The 18,989-nt window shown below is 42.0% G+C and overlaps 1 protein-coding gene across 2 annotated transcripts in view; it reads left to right on the plus strand.

Annotated features, from left to right (window-relative positions):
* Nbas (NBAS subunit of NRZ tethering complex) overlaps window positions 1-18,989 on the plus strand; it is a 288,955-nt gene that overhangs the window by 73,933 nt on the left and 196,033 nt on the right. For both annotated transcript variants that reach the window (XM_036170649.1, XM_036170651.1), the window contains exon 23: window positions 17,879-17,962. In XM_036170649.1, coding sequence (XP_036026542.1) covers window positions 17,879-17,962 — 84 coding nt within the window. The remainder of the gene's footprint in view (window positions 1-17,878; window positions 17,963-18,989) is intronic.

Genomic DNA, 18,989 nt, shown 5'->3' on the forward strand with positions numbered 1-18,989 from the left:
TTGAATTATCTCTTTGAGAAACCAGACTACGCTTCTGATGAGATTCAGTGTCTGCATCCTATGCTGCTCCTCAGCCTTGTCTCTGATTGAAACGCCAGAGACAGAAAGGTGAATTCCAAATATGATGGAACTAAAGCCCTTTATTTCACATCAAGGCTGTGTGATGAGTGCTCACAGGAGGCATCTAGATTCTAAGCCAGTGTAGACAGCAAGCCCAAGTATTACCATGGATGCTCTCCTGGAGACCTCAGTATCTCTTTTTATTCATCTTAGTTGTATTTTTGAGATATGAGTCTCACTAGAGAGCTCTCACTGGCCTGGGACTCACCATGCAGAGCAGGAAAGCCTCCAGTGTGCAGTGACTTCCTGCCTCTGAGACTCCTGAGTGCTGGGGTCATAGGTCAGCACGACACATGGGCACACTAGTTCTTCTTTAAATGGCACAAGGGTGACTGTGTAAATTCGGTCCTTCAGTTGAAATAAGAGCCTACTGGTGTCCTTAGGAGACAGGAGGAAGCTCCATATGGGTGTTCCTCCCAGGATCCAAAGGCCTGAAAGGTCTGTTTTTGTTTTAACCCATTGAAAAAGCATTGGTTTTTCTATCTCTTTATTGAATTCCTCATTTACATCTTACTCTGAATTGCTTATTTTGTTCACCTGCTTATTGTATTCTCTTTGAATTCAATTAGGAATTCATTGCATATTCATTGAGCTGTCTTGCAATCATTCTTTTGAATTCTTTATCTGGCATTTAATTTAATTAACTCTTTTTTTTTTTTCTGAGACAGGGTTTCTCTGTGTAGCTTTGCGCCTTTCCTGGAACTCGCTTTGGAGACCAGGCTGGCCTGGAACTCACAGAGATCCTCCTGGCTCTGCCTCCCGAGTGCTGGGATTAAAGGCGTGCCCTACCACTGCCCGGCTTGATTAACTCTTGTTGTAATCTGTTAGTAGAGTGTTGGTAAACTTGCAAGCAGCCATATTGCCTGAGTTCTTTCATGTTTCTTGAGGTCTGTGCATTGGATTAGATCACTGGTTGGAATTTTGAAATCATCTGTGTTATTCAGGGGAAGGATTTACGGGGTCCAAGCGGGACTAGCATGTTTGGTGTGTTGTTCCTAACTGTGAGGTGTTCTTTCCCTCGGTAGCTAAGCTTTCACCCAGTCTTGTCATGACACTGGAGATAATCTCCAAAGATTATGCCTCCCAAACTGCAAAAGCAGCCATAAGTGATAGTCTCATTATTAAATACGCTAGTAGCCAATTCAACATAATTGCCCCTTCAACTCCAGTAACTTTTAGAGAATGAAGAAGCCTAGAGAGTCTGCTGTACTGATTTATTAGTTAGGAGTGTAGGAGTGAAAAGGGAGCCAGTTAAGGTTGACTAGGGACTACTAGTAGAGCAACAGGAGAAGTCGAAGAGGAACTCAAGGAGAGCAGCAGGAACCAGGACGCAAGGCGGCTGCAGCTGCAGGCGGAAGGGGAGCAGAGGCTGGAGAGAAAGGCGCTCACAGACCTTGGATGGGTTACCACACTGAGGGGGAGACGGGGGCCCCACTCCCAGGCTAGCCTGGTCCCTTTGGGAGAGCCAGTCTTAGTCAGGCAGGGGTGGGGGATTGAAACAGCATGGAACAAAGTAGTGTACCAGTCAGAACTGATTCGGTGTGTCTGTTCTGAGCCCTGCCTGAGGGCGCTTCCCGTGTCTGCCCTGCTTTTCCTTCTTGGGCTCTTGGGCTGGGGTTCTCTGATGAGAGCTGAACCTCTGTGGAGGTCGGCTTCTTATCCTGATCGTCATGCTTTGTCTCACAACCAGTGTGTGTGTGGTTCATGGGTCAGACAGTGGGCACTCCGTGGATCTGGGATTTTATGGGAGCAAACTGGATGTATGCTTTTCTTTTCCAGGAAGTGTCCTAAGGAAAGTTGTAAGTAGTTCCATTTGAAGGGTTGAGGGGACCATTCACAGTGTGCTTGCCACTTCTGGCAGTCTGGCCCTTGTTTGTAGCATCTGTCTGTCTCTCCCATGAGCCTGGGAGGGTGCCTGTTTGTCTCCCTCTTCGACCAGACTGCTCTCAGGGCGGGGTAACTGGGAGGACTCAGGAGAGGTGCTAGAGTGACTGTGACTCAGCCGGTGCCTTTCCTTAGAGTTGCAGCCTGGAGCACAGTTTACCCCAGGAGTCCACGCTGCACTGGCGGCCAGCTCCTGGTGAGCCAGTATTTTTTTTTTTTTTTAAGGTTTATTTATTATGTGTACAGTGTTTTGTCTGTATGCCAGAGGAGGGCGCCAGATCTCATTACAGATGGTTGTGAGCCACCATGTGGATGCTGGGAATTGAACTCAGGACCTCTGGAAGAACAGCCAGTGCTCTTAACCGCTGAGCCATCTCTCCAGCCCGAGCCAGTATTTTTGAAAAGAATAAGTTCTCATTTCAATTGTGTATGGGTGTGTGTTCATGCGTAGGGATGGCAGTGCATATTTGCAAGTATCTATGGAGGCTCGATGTGTCTGATGCCCTGGGTCTGGACTTCGAGGCCGTCTGTCATGAGCCTTCTGACATGGTGCTCGGATCTGAACCAAGGTCCTGTGTGAGAGGGAACACTCTAAACTACTGAGCTGCCTCTAGTTCCTGATTAGCCAGTTTTGAATGATCCAAGTTTATCATTCCTGTGGCCAGGAACATCCTATTTTGTGTTTTATATTGTTATTCTTAAATCATCAGGTATACTTGACATTGACGAAATGTGACCAAGTGATGTAAAGCTTTGAAATTACATTTTCCTCTGTCACATGTGATATATCATTTTATTAGTACCTATTCTATGTCAGTTACAAATATATTTACATCTTGTATTTTGAGTGGCTGTTTTTCAAGTCCCAGAGCACATTTCTTTGTTAGGATCCTTATTTACTTAATAGACGTACTCATTGCATAAATGAGTCTTTATTTTTCATAATTATGATTATGTAGAGCATATTTAAGAAAGGATTTTCCTTATTTCAACCTAGATTTCTTTACTTTGCCACCTTTTCCCCCCTACAATCTTTTCAGAATGATGACTGTAACCTGCTGAAAGATTCTCTGGATAACTTGGTTGTCTGGAAGTTGTGTAGCTAAGTGTGAGAGTGCCGGCTGTCAGTTGCCTGTGCCTCAGTATGCATGAAATGTAAAGTGGTTTGGTTTTAAAATCTAAAATGGTCCTTCCTTCCTGCTGTGTGAATGAGTGAGAGAATGACTTCGCTATCTTAGGAAGCATTTTTGTTGCTGTGATAAAACACCACGAACCAAAGCAATTTGGGGAGAAATCATAGTCCATCACCCAGGGAAGTCAGGGCAGGAACCTGGAGGCAGGAACTGAAACAGAAGCCGTGAGGAACTTGGCTTACTGGCTTGTTCCTATGCTCAGCCTGCTTACTTGTGCACTTAAGGACCACTTGTCCATGGATGGTTGTGCCACTGTGGGCTGAGCCCTTATACATCAATTATCTACAAAGAAAATGCCCACAGGCTTGCCTACTGGCCAATCTGATGGGATAGTTTTCTCAATTGAGGTTTCCTCTTCTCAGATGACTCTAGCCTTTATCAAATTGACAGACGTAACCAACACACATGCATGCAGAAGCCACTTATAACAGTGCCCGGAGTGCATGCTGTTAGCAGTTACTAACAGAGCTTCCTACTAAGTTCGGCCTTAGGATCTTGGACTCTGTATATACTTACTGGCTCAGACTTTTTATTGGATCAAGTGTATGTTTTCAGAAATGTTGGAAGAAAAATAGAGAATTCCCATGTTCTGTTAGTCTAGAGTCCCATCCATTCATACATACAGAGCACATTTTTTAAAAATAAGACATATTGAGTTACCATTTCTGCCATATTGTGACACATGCATTTCTAAAACTCTTTGCCTTGTCCACATCACTTAAGAAAACTGGGAACTGCAGTGCATGTCAGAGAAATGAGGTTAGAGGCCTTTGTCACACTGACGGAAAGTAGGCAGCTAATGAAACTTATGTATGGTTGGATGGGTGTGAACTGATGATCAGACATCGTACTAAAGCATGGCACTGAGGAGAGCTGAGCAAGAGCTTCTGTTCAGAAGCCAGCATCGGGACACTGCAGCTTGTGAGTTCTAGGGACATGGAAGAGGAACAGAACAGAAACCCGATGGAAACTTGAAATTCCAGGTGTGCTTGGAATGGTGTCTAATGTGCTGGCTGGTTGCCATTGAGGAGTACTCATGCATGTGGGAACTGGTGCTGTTATTGTTCATCTAGCTGGCATGTACCCCAAGGATAGCTTAAAACATTGTGTGAGTCTTTGGATGGAGGTATAATTGAAAGTGCAGTTCTCTAGTGTGGGCTTTGTCTCATCCACAAAAGGCTGGACATGCTGGACATGCAGAGAAAATTGTGCATTGGCAATGAGAAATAGGTCATATGTAAGTTGTTTGCTAGTGCATCAGTTTATTGTCATACATGTATATTTGAAACCGTTAAGCCAACTCGCTATATAATACAATGAAGTAGTTATAGATTTATTTATCTAGTGTTTTCCTAATATCCCTTTTCTAGTTGAAAAGCCTGTCTCAGATGATTACATTGCAGATAGACTTCATTTACTTGAATTAAAAACTTTTTTTAAACTTATTTTATGTGTGCAAGTGTTTTGCCAGCATGTATGTACATGTACCACTTGCATGCCTTGTGCCCGTGGAAGCCAGAAGAAGGCATTGTAGCCCTGGAATTGGAGTTAGAGATGGTTGTGAGTTGCCAGGTGGGTCTTACCCACTAATTCACTCATGTCTCCATGCCCCTTCATGTACTTTTAGCACACGGAAGTGAGCTCTGTACTTAAGTATATGTCAGCTGTGAAATTCATTGACAGAGTTACTAGCTCATAAAAACATTCACTATGACATACTTCTGGATAACCAGAAGAAAAGACTGAATGTTTGTGCCGTCATTGCAAAGTGTTTATAGTGTAAGTGTTGAGGTTTTATTGGTGGGATAGGATGCCTGCTGCACTTTCTTATTACAGTTCAGGAAACTGTGACTGTGACGCCTTCGCAGTGTGTGTGTCTTTAACCATGGGAATTTAGTGAGGTCCCTTGGCCGCTGAAGATTTGACTCTGAAAAGTGCCCTGTCCCTGCAGAAGGACTGCAAATGGTCACTGCAACTCAGACATTCCCATTTTCCTTCCTGGTTTTGTGATAATTAATGATCGAGTCCTACATTTCTGATTACTATTTTTGTTTAGTTCCCCAATGATTTATATGTTGTGTTGTCAAGGCTAAGTGTAAAGATGACTAAATAAGCAATTTCAGAACAAATTTGATTTTGTCAAATTGATTTACTTTATATTTTAAATCATTAATATACTTTTTGGTGGGGAGAGTTGAGTCAAAGTTGCCATATAGACTGGGTTTGCCATGAATTCACTCAACAGTGTTCCTCCTGCCGTAGCCTTCTGAGTCCTGGGATTAGGTATGTCCCACCATGCCTGATTCCAAACTGTTGACACAACTTACATCACTGTGTCATCAGTAGTAATCTGCACTTCTCTGAAATGTGACAGCTGGAACATTTTCTATTACGTCAGTGTTGACTGGGCAGTCTTCAGTTCAGAAGGTGTAGAGCTGTTGTTTTATCTTCCTTGAAAACCACCAGGAGACCCTTCCACAGTTGGTTTCTGTGGATGTAATTTTATAGTTGTATAAATACTCTGGAAGGTTGTTTGCTATAAAGAATGTATTAATGGTATCTTGTAAAGCAGATATTTTTTCTTTCTTTTTTTAAAAATCTTAATCTTTTTTCATTGAAATGAGTATATGTGAGACTGATTTAAGAATTAGGAAGAGCCAGGCAGTGGTGGCGCACGCCTTTAATCCCAGCACTTGGGAGGCAGAGCCAGGCGGATTTCTGTGAGTTCGAGGCCAGCCTGGGTTCCAGGAAGGGCACCAAAGCTACACAGAGAAACCCTGCCTCTAACCCCCCCCCCCCAAAAAAAAAGATATTTTTAAATTATTTCATTTTCTTTGAAAAGACAGATTAAAGAATAAGACAGAAGATTTTGTTATTTCAGTGGAAATTTTAGCTAGTGTTTGTGTTTCATTATATAGGTATTAGCTGGGATAGGTAGATATAAATATGAATGCAATATTCTCTTTCCCCACATAAATTATAATCTAGTAGGGAAGACAGAGGTAGGTTCAGATATAAGAATCTGACAAACTGTAAGATGAGAGGATGGAATGGGCCAAATGGCTCAGTGGGTAAGGCCCAACATGGTGGAATGAGAGAACTGACTTCTGTGTGTTGTCCTTTGATCCTTACACTTGAGCCCCGGCAGGTGTGTGCCCAGATACATACATATGTAAATAATACAGTTAATAAAAATGTAAACGATTGTTTCACAGGAGGAATACAGATGGGTTTACAGATAGGAGAGACTGCATTCCATTGTAAAGCAGGATGGAAAAACCTTCTCGGAGAAGGCAGTGTTTGGATCTAAGCCTTGAAAGTCTAGTGTGTAATTCTGGAAAGTCTGAGTAGAAAAGGGATAGTTGGAAGAATGTTTAATCTGAGGCTGTTCATGTTCTCAACAATATTACCTTAGTTATTCACAAGATGCTGATGAAGTCCCTGACTAACTCCTTGCCTGAAAATGCATCAGCAGCCAGGCATGTTGGCTCATGTCTGTGATCTCGGCTCTGGGCAGCTCGAGGAGTGGGAAATGCATGCCATGAGTTTGAAGCTAGCCTGGGTTGTAATGAGGGAAACAGTGTACTTTCCAACAAGGACATATGAGATCTTAGTTCACTTATCTTTTATATGTAGCCTAGTGTTTTCAATAATAAAGTTTTTGTCTTGAAGTTTTCAAAAGTAGTTTTTTTGTGTGTTTTACCTTTACTATATTTTCATTGTTATCATAAAATATTGCAAGAAATACTATTTCCTTTAAAAATGAAAAGTTGATCAGTTATCTACTGAATCAGTTCCCGCTTGCATAGACTGTCCCTGAGTTGTTGTGAGCAGACAGTAACGTGGCTGTGATTGGGTTGGTCCTAAGTAGAGGCCTCTGGGCCAACTGTTACGAGAGAGGAGCACTCTTAAATGGACTGTGCTGGTCATTCCTGAATCCAGGAACTTGGGGTTGTCTTAGGGAGAGCTGGGCCCCAGTCTGACTGCATGTCCATCTGGAGGGACAGTAGGCTTGTACATCTCTTGCTATGGTAGATACTTGAGACATGGGTTGGATTCATCCTTATCTCCCTATTATTTTAAGGGAAAATGAGTTTAGGGCGATTTCTCTGATTAAGAAGATAGAAACTAATTTTTCAAACCAAAAATTATCGCAATGGCATTATGTCAGTATTGCTGATGTTAGTGCCTGGGATGCTGGTGGTTACTTAAAAAATTAGGGTGTAATGACTAATGTATTTTCTCTTATGCAAACATTTCAAGATTGAAGTTAGAAGATCTGCTTGCAGTTTATATTCTCATTTTGCACATACAGTTTTCATGGTATATTCCTGAAGTAAGCAGAAAAGGAATTATCATCAAACATTTTGGGGGCAGTTATGAACCAGGCTTTGAAATTGGAATTGACAATTAATGTTAATTGCATTACTGTTTTACAGTGGATGTAACTATTACCAAACAATCTTAGTGTGACTTGCTATGAAGCTTCTGTTTTCGTTTGAAACTAAGGTTGTATGAGATGGTACCCCACACACCTTGTTTGCTGGTTTTCAAGCTGGTGTCTTACCCTACAAAGATGGAATTAATAGACCAAGTGTTATTGATTGCAACAACATTAGACTTTTCATGGAGATAAAAGTTTTTTCTCCTTATTCATTTTCTTCTAAACTTTCACGACCTTAGTGATGGTTTTAGAGCCGATGATCCTTGAACAGAGTGTAACTTATTCTCAGTGGCTGAATAGCCTCCGGGCAGGCGTTCCTTTAATTCTCTCGGATCACACGGTGTCTTTGCTAGTCAAGAGTTCATTAATGTGGAAATACTGTCAGTAGCAGCACTTTGTCTTTCTCCTGCTATATTTAATTAACATATAAATCACCCAGGGAGATACTTCCTCCAATTTTTGATATAGGCAAGTCTGCTTAAACATTGTATTTGTAATAAGAAAGATGCTATCGGGAATCGGAGTCACATTTAGTAATAAAACATGCATTCAGATGTTTTGATTCAGTGTGTACTCATTTTATTTAACATTAATATTGTGGATGGTCTGCACAGAAACAGGAAAAAGCCCATGGTGTGTATTCACTGTTCTCATGACCTGGTGCTGATGTGGGGGATGGTGGGGTGTGTGCTGTTCAGAAAATGCAGAGCTTTCTAAGTTTGAGTTTGGACTTGTTCTTGGAGCTGATCTCGGCTTGCTGGGCTACCCTTGGAAACCCCAGTTCCAAGCACTTCTGTGGTGTTTAGGGGATGATGATGGTGCTCACAGGGAGGCTGAGGTCACATGAGGCTGAGGGGGTCACAGGCTGAGGGGGTCACAGGGAGGCTGAGGGGGTCACAGTGAGGCTGAGGGGGTCACAGGCTGAGGGGGTCACAGGGAGGCTGAGGGGGTCACAGTGAGGCTGAGGGGGTCACAGTGAGACTGAGGTCACAGGCTGAGGGGTCACAGGGAGACTGAGGGGGTCACAGGGAGACTGAGGGGGTCACAGGCTGAGGGGGTCACAGGGAGGCTGAGGGGGTCACAGGGAGACTGAGGGGGTCACAGGGAGACTGAGGGGGTCACAGGCTGAGGGGGTCACAGGGAGGCTGAGGGGGTCACAGTGAGACTGAGGTCACAGGCTGAGGGGGTCACAGGGAGGCTGAGGGGGTCACAGGGAGACTGAGGGGTCACAGGGAGGCTGAGGGGGTCACAGGGAGGCTGAGGAGGTCACATGAGGCTGAGGGGTCACATGAGGCTGAGGGGGTCACAGGGAGACTGAGGAGGTCACAGGGAGACTGAGGAGGTCACAGGGAGACTGAGGGGGTCACAGGGAGGCTGAGGGGGTCACAGGGAGACTGAGGGGGTCACAGGGAGACTGAGGGGGTCACAGAAGGCTGAGGGGTCACAGGAGGCTGAGGGGTCACAGGGAGACTGAGGGGGTCACAGGAGGCTGAGGGGTCACAGGAGGCTGAGGGGTCACAGGGAGACTGAGGGGGTCACAGGGAGACTGAGGGGGTCACAGGGAGGCTGAGGGGGTCACAGGAGGCTGAGGGGTCACAGGGAGACTGAGGGGGTCACAGGGAGACTGAGGGGGTCACAGGAGGCTGAGGGGTCACAGGAGGCTGATGGTGTTTTCTGGAAATGGTGTTGAAGCAGACACAGTCATTTAGGAGAGGTGGGATGTAGTGAAGGCACAAGAGTGAAATGGTCTGGGCTTTTTAACTGCAGGTTGCACTTCAATAACTTAAGAGTTGCCTTATATATTTTGGTGATTTTTAGTTTTTTACTTTTGGGTGTTGCTGAGAATTGAACTAGTGTCGTGCATGTGAACTGGTTACAGTCCTTGATCTGGTGACTTTCAAAATTACATCACTATGTGCTTATTTATTTATATTGAAATGTGTACGCGCATAGCTCACTCTTGAGCAGGTCTAAAGGTGAATTTGAGGTGTGTCCTCTTCTTCATGTTAGTTTTTGAGATCTGGTCTATCAGTGAACTTGGAGCTTGCTGTTTTAGTGACACTGGCTGGCCAGTGCATTTCTAGGATCTGCCTGTCTCTATCCCCCTCTCCCTAGTTGGTATGGTTCCATGATCTGAGCCGCCAAGTCCAGCTTTTCACATGGGTGCTGAGGATCTCAGGTTCTCATGCATGCTCAGCAAGTACATTTCCCATCTTGTCAGCCGCAGGAATTAATTTTTATGTAGCCCTAGGTTAGTACCTGGAATCTAGTGGGAAGAAATACAGACTGAAAAGACAAAGCCAGTGATCACAAGAGCCAAGTGAATCCTTCCTGTAGTAGATCTCAGTGGAGTTAAGACTTGTTTTGACGGTGAACTGTTTTTCATCTTGTGAGATTCTCAGGCAGGTACAGGTTCCTAGCTGACAAAGGAGCAAGTGTGAAGCTGTAGGACATACATACACACGTAGGCAACTGGGAATATTTGTAAGAGAAATATTGTTTCTACATAGGGCATCTTCAAAAATGTTGCGTCAAAATTCTCAACTCTCTGCTCCAAGAAATTTCACCTAGACTCTGGGTTGTCAGCCTCCTTTCTCTTCCAGTGCCCCCTTAACTTTCCCTGTCTTTATCCTAGAACATGGTATTTCTCCTGTCCCTCTCTCCCTCTCTCCCTCCCTCTCTCCTTCCTGTCTCCCTCCCTCCCTCCCTCCCTCCCTCTCCCTCCCTCTCTCCTCCCTCTCTCCCTCCCTCCTTCTCCTCTTCCCCTTCCTCCCTCCCTTCCTTTCCCCTTCCCCTCCCTCTTTCCCTCCCTCCCTCTCTCTCTCCTCTAATTCCCACTTCTTTGTCATTGGAGGACTCCTCAAATGCTGGAGTAGCAATAGGCGTCTTGAGGAAGATGCTGACTTGATTCAGTCACGAGCTGTTTGTAATTCAGAGCATCCTGGTTTGAAAGCTGTGTATCCAAATAAAATAGCTCTCTGTAGATAAACACTAGTTATTTACAATCTGGTGGTCTTGGTGGTTAGTCTTTTTCTCTAACTGACATTTTAAAATTTATTATTTAGTGAATATGTCAACCTTGATTTAATTTATATTTCTAGTTCTTAGGATTTTTTTGAGCACTTTGATTTAACATGCCCCAAATTGGAGATTATCAATGGATCTGTCCCTACACATTGTTTCCTGACATTTATTTTTCAGTGATTATTTTTGAACTCATGAGTTACATATCTGTACATTTATAATTGTGACATATAGCTCATGGGATGGTCTGTTGAGAACTAAATGAAACAGTGCACCTACATAAATTTATTTCAGTTATCATCATACGTTATTACTATGTATACAATAGTACTAGGACCGTGATTGATGTAGAGTTGTTTACCAGAAATATTTACTTGTAGTGAAGGGACAAAATATATTCTAGGAAACTAAGGCAGTAATAGATAAGAACCCCAGGAAAATGTAAGGACTAGGCCACCTATACTGTCAGAAGATGAAGTAAGGGTCATGTCGGATTAATTATCTGGTGATAAATGGTGAGGCTCTACAACAAAACTAGGTGATGTGCAGTGGAGTGACTGTAAGTAAGGTAGGAGTTGAGCTGTGGAAGGCAGAGTGCGCACAGGTTAGAACACACATCCTGGAACTGGACAGCTAGGTTCAAAACATCTTTAACACATTGTTTCGTAGTTTTGTGTCTCTACTATGAAGCAAGACAGACAATATTTTTTGTCTAAAAGGACTGCTAAATATATATACATATATATTATATATATGTTATACATACGTACGTACATACATACATACATACATACATATGTATACATGTGCTCACACATTTAGGATATACAGTAGTTGATTATTTGGAACTTTATGCTCACTCATTAAGTACTATATAGACATAGTCATGCTATACAGAGTTGGTGAGCTTTGTAGATAGTGTATGAAATGCCTGTTGAGCACAGCCCTGTGGGTCTCTGTATTGTTCCATTTCTAGTGTTTCTGCTGCTTTCAGAGGCACTCAGCATAGATATCCAGGCAGGAATATGTAGAGATTTTGAAGGTGACAATAAAGAAATTAGTCTTCCTGTGGTTTGTGGTTTTGCTTAGGCATTATGTTATTTGTGCTGATCATATGAATGAGTGGGATATAAAAACATTACCCTCCTTCATTATTATTTCAAATCTATGAGCACTATAAACTCACATAGGGTCCCGGTTAGTAATGTCTATCTGTACACTTCCTGAACCCTTCGGAATATTTCAGCTGTGTAATTGATAATTCAGATGTCAACTCTTTGTATCTCTGCCCTGGCAGTGGTTTTCCTGGTGTAGTTAATAGACCAAATAAGATTGGTCAGGGTCAGGTTGGTGTTAAGTAATGTGGAGTAAGGACTTCATTACTATCTTCTCCAATGGTTTTGTATTAACCTAGGCCATAAAGGTTAGTGAGCAAGAGTTATTGGATTTTTTCCCTTTGATTCCTTCTTATTTGGTAGCAGGGCTTTTTGATGAGAATAGTTCTCATCAGTCCTTACATTATAGCTCTTCAGCACCATCAAATTTAATAGGTTTTCTTCCTCCCTGAATGACATATGGATAGCCTTGAATGTGGTTGGCTCCTACATGAAAGCTGTACTTGAGAGATTTTGATTTGGTCTCCTGTTTCCTTCTGATGCATGTGACATGTAATGATGTTAGCTTGATTGGACTGGGACACTCCAGGGGAGTAGTGAAGCCCAGCTAGATGGGTATGCGTGCTCTCTGAGAATGCTGGAATCACATGGGTATGCGTGCTCTCAGGATCACATGGAGCTGAGTACTTCGGGACCATCCTGTCCTCCCCTTCTGAGGTGCTACCTCCTCTCAGGCCCAAAGTACTGGAGTCAGTGTGAGACCTCTGAGACCACAGACCCAAATCAGTCTTGTTTTCTTGGAAGTTTGTCATAGTATCATCACCAAGTCTGATAAACAAAATGTGACCTTGCAAACATGAGTGTTACACAATACATAAGCACATGTTTATATCTTTCTTATTTCTGTCACGCAAACTGCTTATTATAAGGCTGACTCCATGAATGTTTTATTTCTGAGACTTTTGAGTGTTTCCCAGTTTGGCTTATTTTTGACAAAGTTAAAAACATTGCACCTAGGTTTGTGGATGCTTCTTTCTTTGTAACTTCCCTTATGGGAAGCCAAGTTATCCTACTTTGGTCTCAGGATCTTCATTGTCTCTTTTTTTCAGAATTAGAGCCAGCTTTTCATTGTGCTAGAGGTAGTAATGGTGGAATATCACCAGTTTTTCTTTTACACCAATTTATATATACCAATTTTATTCTGGTAATATCTGTACTCATTGGTTGTTGACATTAATCATCTCATAGAGAACATTCTTAATTACATAACTGACTTTTCTGGGAAGTTCTGTAGTGGAAATCCATTTGGACTCCATGTCTTTTCCTTAAACTCTAATGATTTTTTTCAAAGTAGTACTCTGAGATATTCAAATAATTACTTTCTCACTTTTATACTTGGTATTAAACATTGGGTAGGAAGACCAATCTTTTTAAAAATTATTAGTATGATGTTATAGCTTACCATACAATGCAGTGTTAGCTAAAATCATATTTATCTTATATTTAAAATCATATTTATCTTATATTTACTACTTAGAAACAAGCTTCATGCTGGTGTTAGAAATAATACAATAGTTAATACTGAGTATTTACTGTGTGCTGGGCCCCAGTTAAGAACTTTATATATACTAATTGAATCTTCTGCAAGTCTAAACTCAGAATGATGCCTTTGGGCAGGCCCTTTTCTGTTTTGGTGCTGAGTGGCAACTACCTGGCTTTGTGATAGGTTTCCCAGGGTATATGATCATCTTGACTTGTTTAGTGATGGTAATCCAGTGTAGTTATATGTGTCTGCCCAAATTTTCTTTATTTTGGAGGCCTTATTTTGCCAGAACATTCTCTTCTTTATTAAATAAAAATAGATAGAAGTCTACTTCTTAAAACCAATGCATACAAGGTAGCAGTTAGTAACAATGTAGTGTCTACCCAGCCTTTGTTTCCAGCACAACTTTTGGAAGTCTGTTCTTCATACAGTGTGCTTGAAATAAGACATCTGTATTTAGTGGAAGAAGTGTTTGGTGAGAGGATTGTTGACTCTAATAGAACTTATTATATTCATTCCTTCCTGCTGGCAGATAAATGCTGCCTTCAAATGAAACCAGCATAGTTAATTATTCAGAGAAACATATGAACAGGGCTCTAATACAAAGAATCCTAAAGTCAAGCAAAAGCAGCCATTGCTTTGTAAAGGGAACATTTCAGTTTACTAGGTTATTATTTTTTTAAAGTGGGAATGATGCATTTAAATTTCTGAATTCAAGTGGAGTGTGAAAAAGAAAGAGTAAGATGAACAAAGAAGCATATATACATGAAACTTTGTGTTTCCAGAGCCTGGCTTAACGGCTTCATGACTAGCTGAGATTGTACAGTTCTGGGTTGTAGCAATAGGATTTCTAGTGTTTTGTGAACCGTAATTTCACATTGGCAGTTGACTTACATGATTAGCATTTTACTGGTAAACACAATTAATGAAAAGGGTTTCTCTAAATTTCCTGGAACATTCTGTCATTCTGTTTATCTTGTGATGAGTAAGTTGTTTAGAATTGTGAAGAATGGCTGGCGTGTTGCTCTGCTCACTACTGTGACAGAAGATTGACTAGACGCGATATACAGAGCTCAGAGATTTATCCTGGCTTGTGGAGGGATACAGTCCATTATGGTGGGAAGGGATGAATGTGCAGTAGCTGGTCTTATCATGGTAGCCTTCAGGAAGAAGGGAAGGAGTGGGGGACAGAGACCCAGAGAGAAGAAGACAGATGGATCAACCACCTCCTCCCAGCAGGCTCTGCCTGCTAAAGGCTTCCACATTTTCCTTCAATGGTTGTCATCACCTGGGGATCAGATGTACCAAGACATGCGCCTATGGGGCATTTTATATCTGAACTGTGGCAGTGAGTTTCAGAGATGACTCTGTTCTTCTCTTCCCCTCCCCATGTGAAATACAGTGAAATGCCCACCTGTCTTTACAGTCAGATAAAACAGATGCTCTCAACAGTTGAGTTCCCAAGCATCCTAACCAGGCTCGTAGCTTTGCCAACCATCAGTGTAATAATGAGGTTAGGAAGTCATTCCTTATCTCATTCTGGTCTATATAAGTCTGCACTGTGTAGGCATAACTCTGTTACTGTGGATAGACGATTTGCTTCTGTTGTCACATTATAGTTCTCACTTTTTACATTATTTATGAGAACACTTTTTAAATTCTTTGTTGTTCTGTTAATTATTTAACTCAGCAAACACGTGTTTTTTTAGAGTCTGCTAAATGTCAGACACTATTTTAGTTGCTAAGGATAGAGCAGTAGACAAAATAAGTAAAAACCTTGCTGTGTTAGTTACTGTTTGAGTTGCTGTGATAAAATACTCGGATAAAAGCAACCCAAGGTAGAAATGGTTTCTTGGCTCTGGATTCTTACTACAACCCATCATGGCGGAGAAGGCTGGGTGGCTGGAGCTGGAAGCAGCTGCTCTCGTTGATTCCACAGTTAGAACGGGATTAGTGAGTGCTTGTACTCAGTTTATTTCCTTGTTTTCCTAAGACCCAGTGCCCCGTCCATCCCAGGGAGTGACCCACCACAGTTAACCACATAAAGATAATTCCCCCCAACATCTTGAGAAGCCCGACTTCTGTTATTCTAGACCTCAAGTTGACAAGTGATGCCTACCATGAAGGAGTCTTAATTCTAGTTTGGAAAGAGACCCTTCCTTCTTTCTCTTTGATGTTATTATTTGAGATAAAATTAAGAACTTACTATTCTCTTTCAGCCAGTACTGTGATCTTCTAAAAGGGATTATAAAATAATTTGTAGTAACAGCTGCAAGAAAACAAAGCAACAAAAAGGAATTTTGCTTCTTTTCTCTGGCCTGTTCCAGCTCTTTGAGGCAGAGTCTCACTCTGTAGCCTGAGATGACCTAGATGAACTGGGTGTTCAGTGTTAGTTTTGATATACCCCCATGCTTTTGGCTTTTATTTTTTATTGTGTAAGCATTAATGATCAGATCAGAAATGAGCCATGTTTGGTAGAAGTTCATTTCCTAAGACTAGTAATTCATTGAGTCTATCGCTGGAAGGTGAAGAAAATAATCTAGCTGGCCTTTTTTTAGATTGGAGGACTGAGTGGAGGTATTGCACTTTAAAAGCGTTGTGTGCTGTGTGCCCGTAGCAAGAGCTCAGTAAATACTGAAGAGTGTTGCTGGTCACTGCTGACATGAGGAGGCGGGAGCTAGCTGTGCTCTGCTAGAAAAGTGAGACACGTCATTCCCGACAGGCTCTCTAGGTCTACCCTTCACTGCAGGCCTCTGAGCAGAATTACTTTTACTGTTTTAATGGGTTCCTTACTCATTTCATTCAGTAAAGAGCCATAAAAGTGTCTTCCAATTTTCTAGAGTACATTGCACATTCAGCTTGCCTGGCTTAGGGCCCTGTCCTTATACTAATTGTTGTAGTAAGGACTTTTGGGTTCCATATATCCTCTGTAGAAAATACAAATATCAGCTTGTAATATGTTTTTCTGGATTTTTTTTTGAAAATATTTTGTGTAGCTTACGGAACCGTGTCTGCTTTGATTTGAAAAGTTATAATAAGCTGCCCAGATGCACTTTTTCTCCTTCTCGATTCATTGGGCTAATTTGTTGTTCAGTTGGCAGAGTGGGCATCATCATCATCTCCACCCGAAATGCTGTCTTTCTCACTTTTCATTTCAGCAGTTTGCAATAAGATATTTCTGACAGCAAAGGGAATAAAATCATCTATTTGGTGACAAATGAATAATACTATGGCTTTGCCCTGTATCAGCATCTGAGTGATTCCATTATCTAAAAATCTGAGCATAAATATGTTCACATTGTGTCTTCGGCACTGGATTTGCTAGTCTAGTCTAGTGTGTGTTGGCTGAAAAGCTGTACTTGTAGTAGATCATCTCATCAACTTACTTACTATTGGGGGACCTTGCTCAGCCTCATTTGTTCCAGCAATGTCTGGTGGCAGGATGCTGTTGATTGATGAGCCCCTGCTGCTCCTTCCCCACCCTCCTCAGCTCCGCCTACACTACAGAACCCGGTGCTTTCCTGGTCCTTTTCACGTGAAGACCAATCTCTTTACCAACGTAACTTCCCAGTGTTTAGGGCGTGTTGCTTGTGAAGAGCTTGTTTTGGTCCTTTCTCTAGGGTAGTGGCACATTTAGGAAAATGCCACAGTTGAAACATGAGAAAAAAGTATTTTGCTGAACTGCATAAGCACGGCAATTCAACTTTTTTCTTTTATTCTTAAAGTTTTGTCTTTATTCGTAATTGAGCATGTTTCTGTCGTTTACACGGGTGGATCTGTGGCTGTTGGAGCTAAAGGGGACGCTGCAGATAATGTTCAAAGCCCATCACCATTTCTGTTTTCTGTGACTGTTGATTTGGAGCAAATTGGTTCACCTCCATTTTCCTTTAAACTGATTCTTTTAAAAATATGGTGTTATTGTGTATATGTGTGCACATGTGTATGGAGATCAGAGGACAGTGGTTTGAAGCGGGTTCTCTCCTTCCAGCTTTGCATGGGTTCTGGGGACTGGCGACAGCATCTTGTCATTGGTGGCTATTTAAATTGAAGTTAATAATAATAAATAAAATTAACATGAACTTTCTAGAGTCAGTTGCCTTATTGGCAGTGGTTATTATGCGCCCATGGAGCTTGTGAGCCGCTGTCGAGCATGACACAGACAGACCATGTCTATAGTTCCTGGAGTCCCAGTGTGCAGTAGCATGGGGTAGATTGCTGGTGTGCGCGCAGAAGACTTAGGGTTGAAATGAAACTTACAGTGCAGGATCTTGATGATTCTGTAGGCACGTGTGTGAACACACACTCATGTCATCCTCTTAACTCCTCACTGTATTTTTCCTGGGAGATTTTCCTTTTAAACAGATACAGAATGAAATCAAAGAGCAGTGTGCCATTGCTGTTTTACTTATGTATTTGTACACTCTCTGTCATAAACCATTCAGAATTGTGTGAACAGGAATCCTCATGGCTATACCGTCTGTGTATTTCTTGTCACATGCTTTATGAAGCTAGCTAGTATGTATTTTAACAGCTGTTTTATTTTTTTAAACTTTAGTTGGAATGGTGACTCCTTGAAGATCATTCCTTGGGCTGAGCATAAACACCGAGCAGAAGATTGGTGTGAGGAATCGGAATGCAGGCCAGTATGAACTAGCACAAGGCATCTTTGTTCTGTGTGGCATGGGTTAGTTAATAGGAGGCCCTATGAAAAACTTTTGTGAACCACGGAGTCCTACTTGGTGGTGTTCCCTAATTCAGAGTATTTTAGAGGAGCTTTTAAAAAACACTAATGAGTTGGGATATAGTAAAAAAATTTTAATGAGAAAGTACCAAATGTTAAAAGGTAACTGTTTAAGTAATATTCTTTATGAAACCACACCAAGATTTTTATGTGGCTTTGAGGATTTGAACTTAGGTCATCACACTTGCAGAGTAAGTACTCTTGTCCACTGAGAACCATTTGCTCAGGCCATTTAAATCAGGGTTCTTACTATGGAGAAACCTCCCTGCCTCCCTTAAATGACTCAATACTAACCATACCACATTAATCTATACTTTATTTTACCCAGTATATAAAGAGAAATAGCAAGTCCTAAGAATTTTTGTTGTTGTTTTGTTTTGGTTTTGGTTTTTCGAGACAGGGTTTCTCTGTGTAGCTTTGTGCCTATCCTGGAACTCACTCTGTAGACCAGGCTGGCCTCGAACTCACAGAGATCCGCCTGCCTCTGCTTCCCAAGTGCTGGGATTAAAGGCGTGCGCCACCACTGCCCGGCTGACATGCATTTCTTATTTCCATGAAAACTGAAAATGAGATTTCTGAATTCCATCTCCAACTGGAATCCTTTGGGGACAGTTCCTACCCCATGACAGCTCAGTCTGTGTAGGTGCTTTTATTTGGGTAGCTGGCAGAAGCACCCAGTTGGGTGCATTCTGTAAAGCTTTTCAGTTTTTGTTAATACCTGTCTGGTTGACTTGTGGCATAGCTGTTTCGGTTTATTTTCCATTCTGAATTTTGAAATCCAGAAAACCAGTTGGAAAATGTTAAATTTCCCATTAACCTGCAAGTGTGCACATACACATGAGAAAATACCCCTTCCCACAGACACCCCCATCTCTGTGACCTGCTCTCTTCTCGTACCTGTCAGTCATTTTCTGCAGCATTGCAG

This window comes from Onychomys torridus, chromosome 21 (genome assembly GCF_903995425.1).
Source record: "Onychomys torridus chromosome 21, mOncTor1.1, whole genome shotgun sequence".
Lineage (NCBI taxonomy): Eukaryota > Metazoa > Chordata > Mammalia > Rodentia > Cricetidae > Onychomys > Onychomys torridus.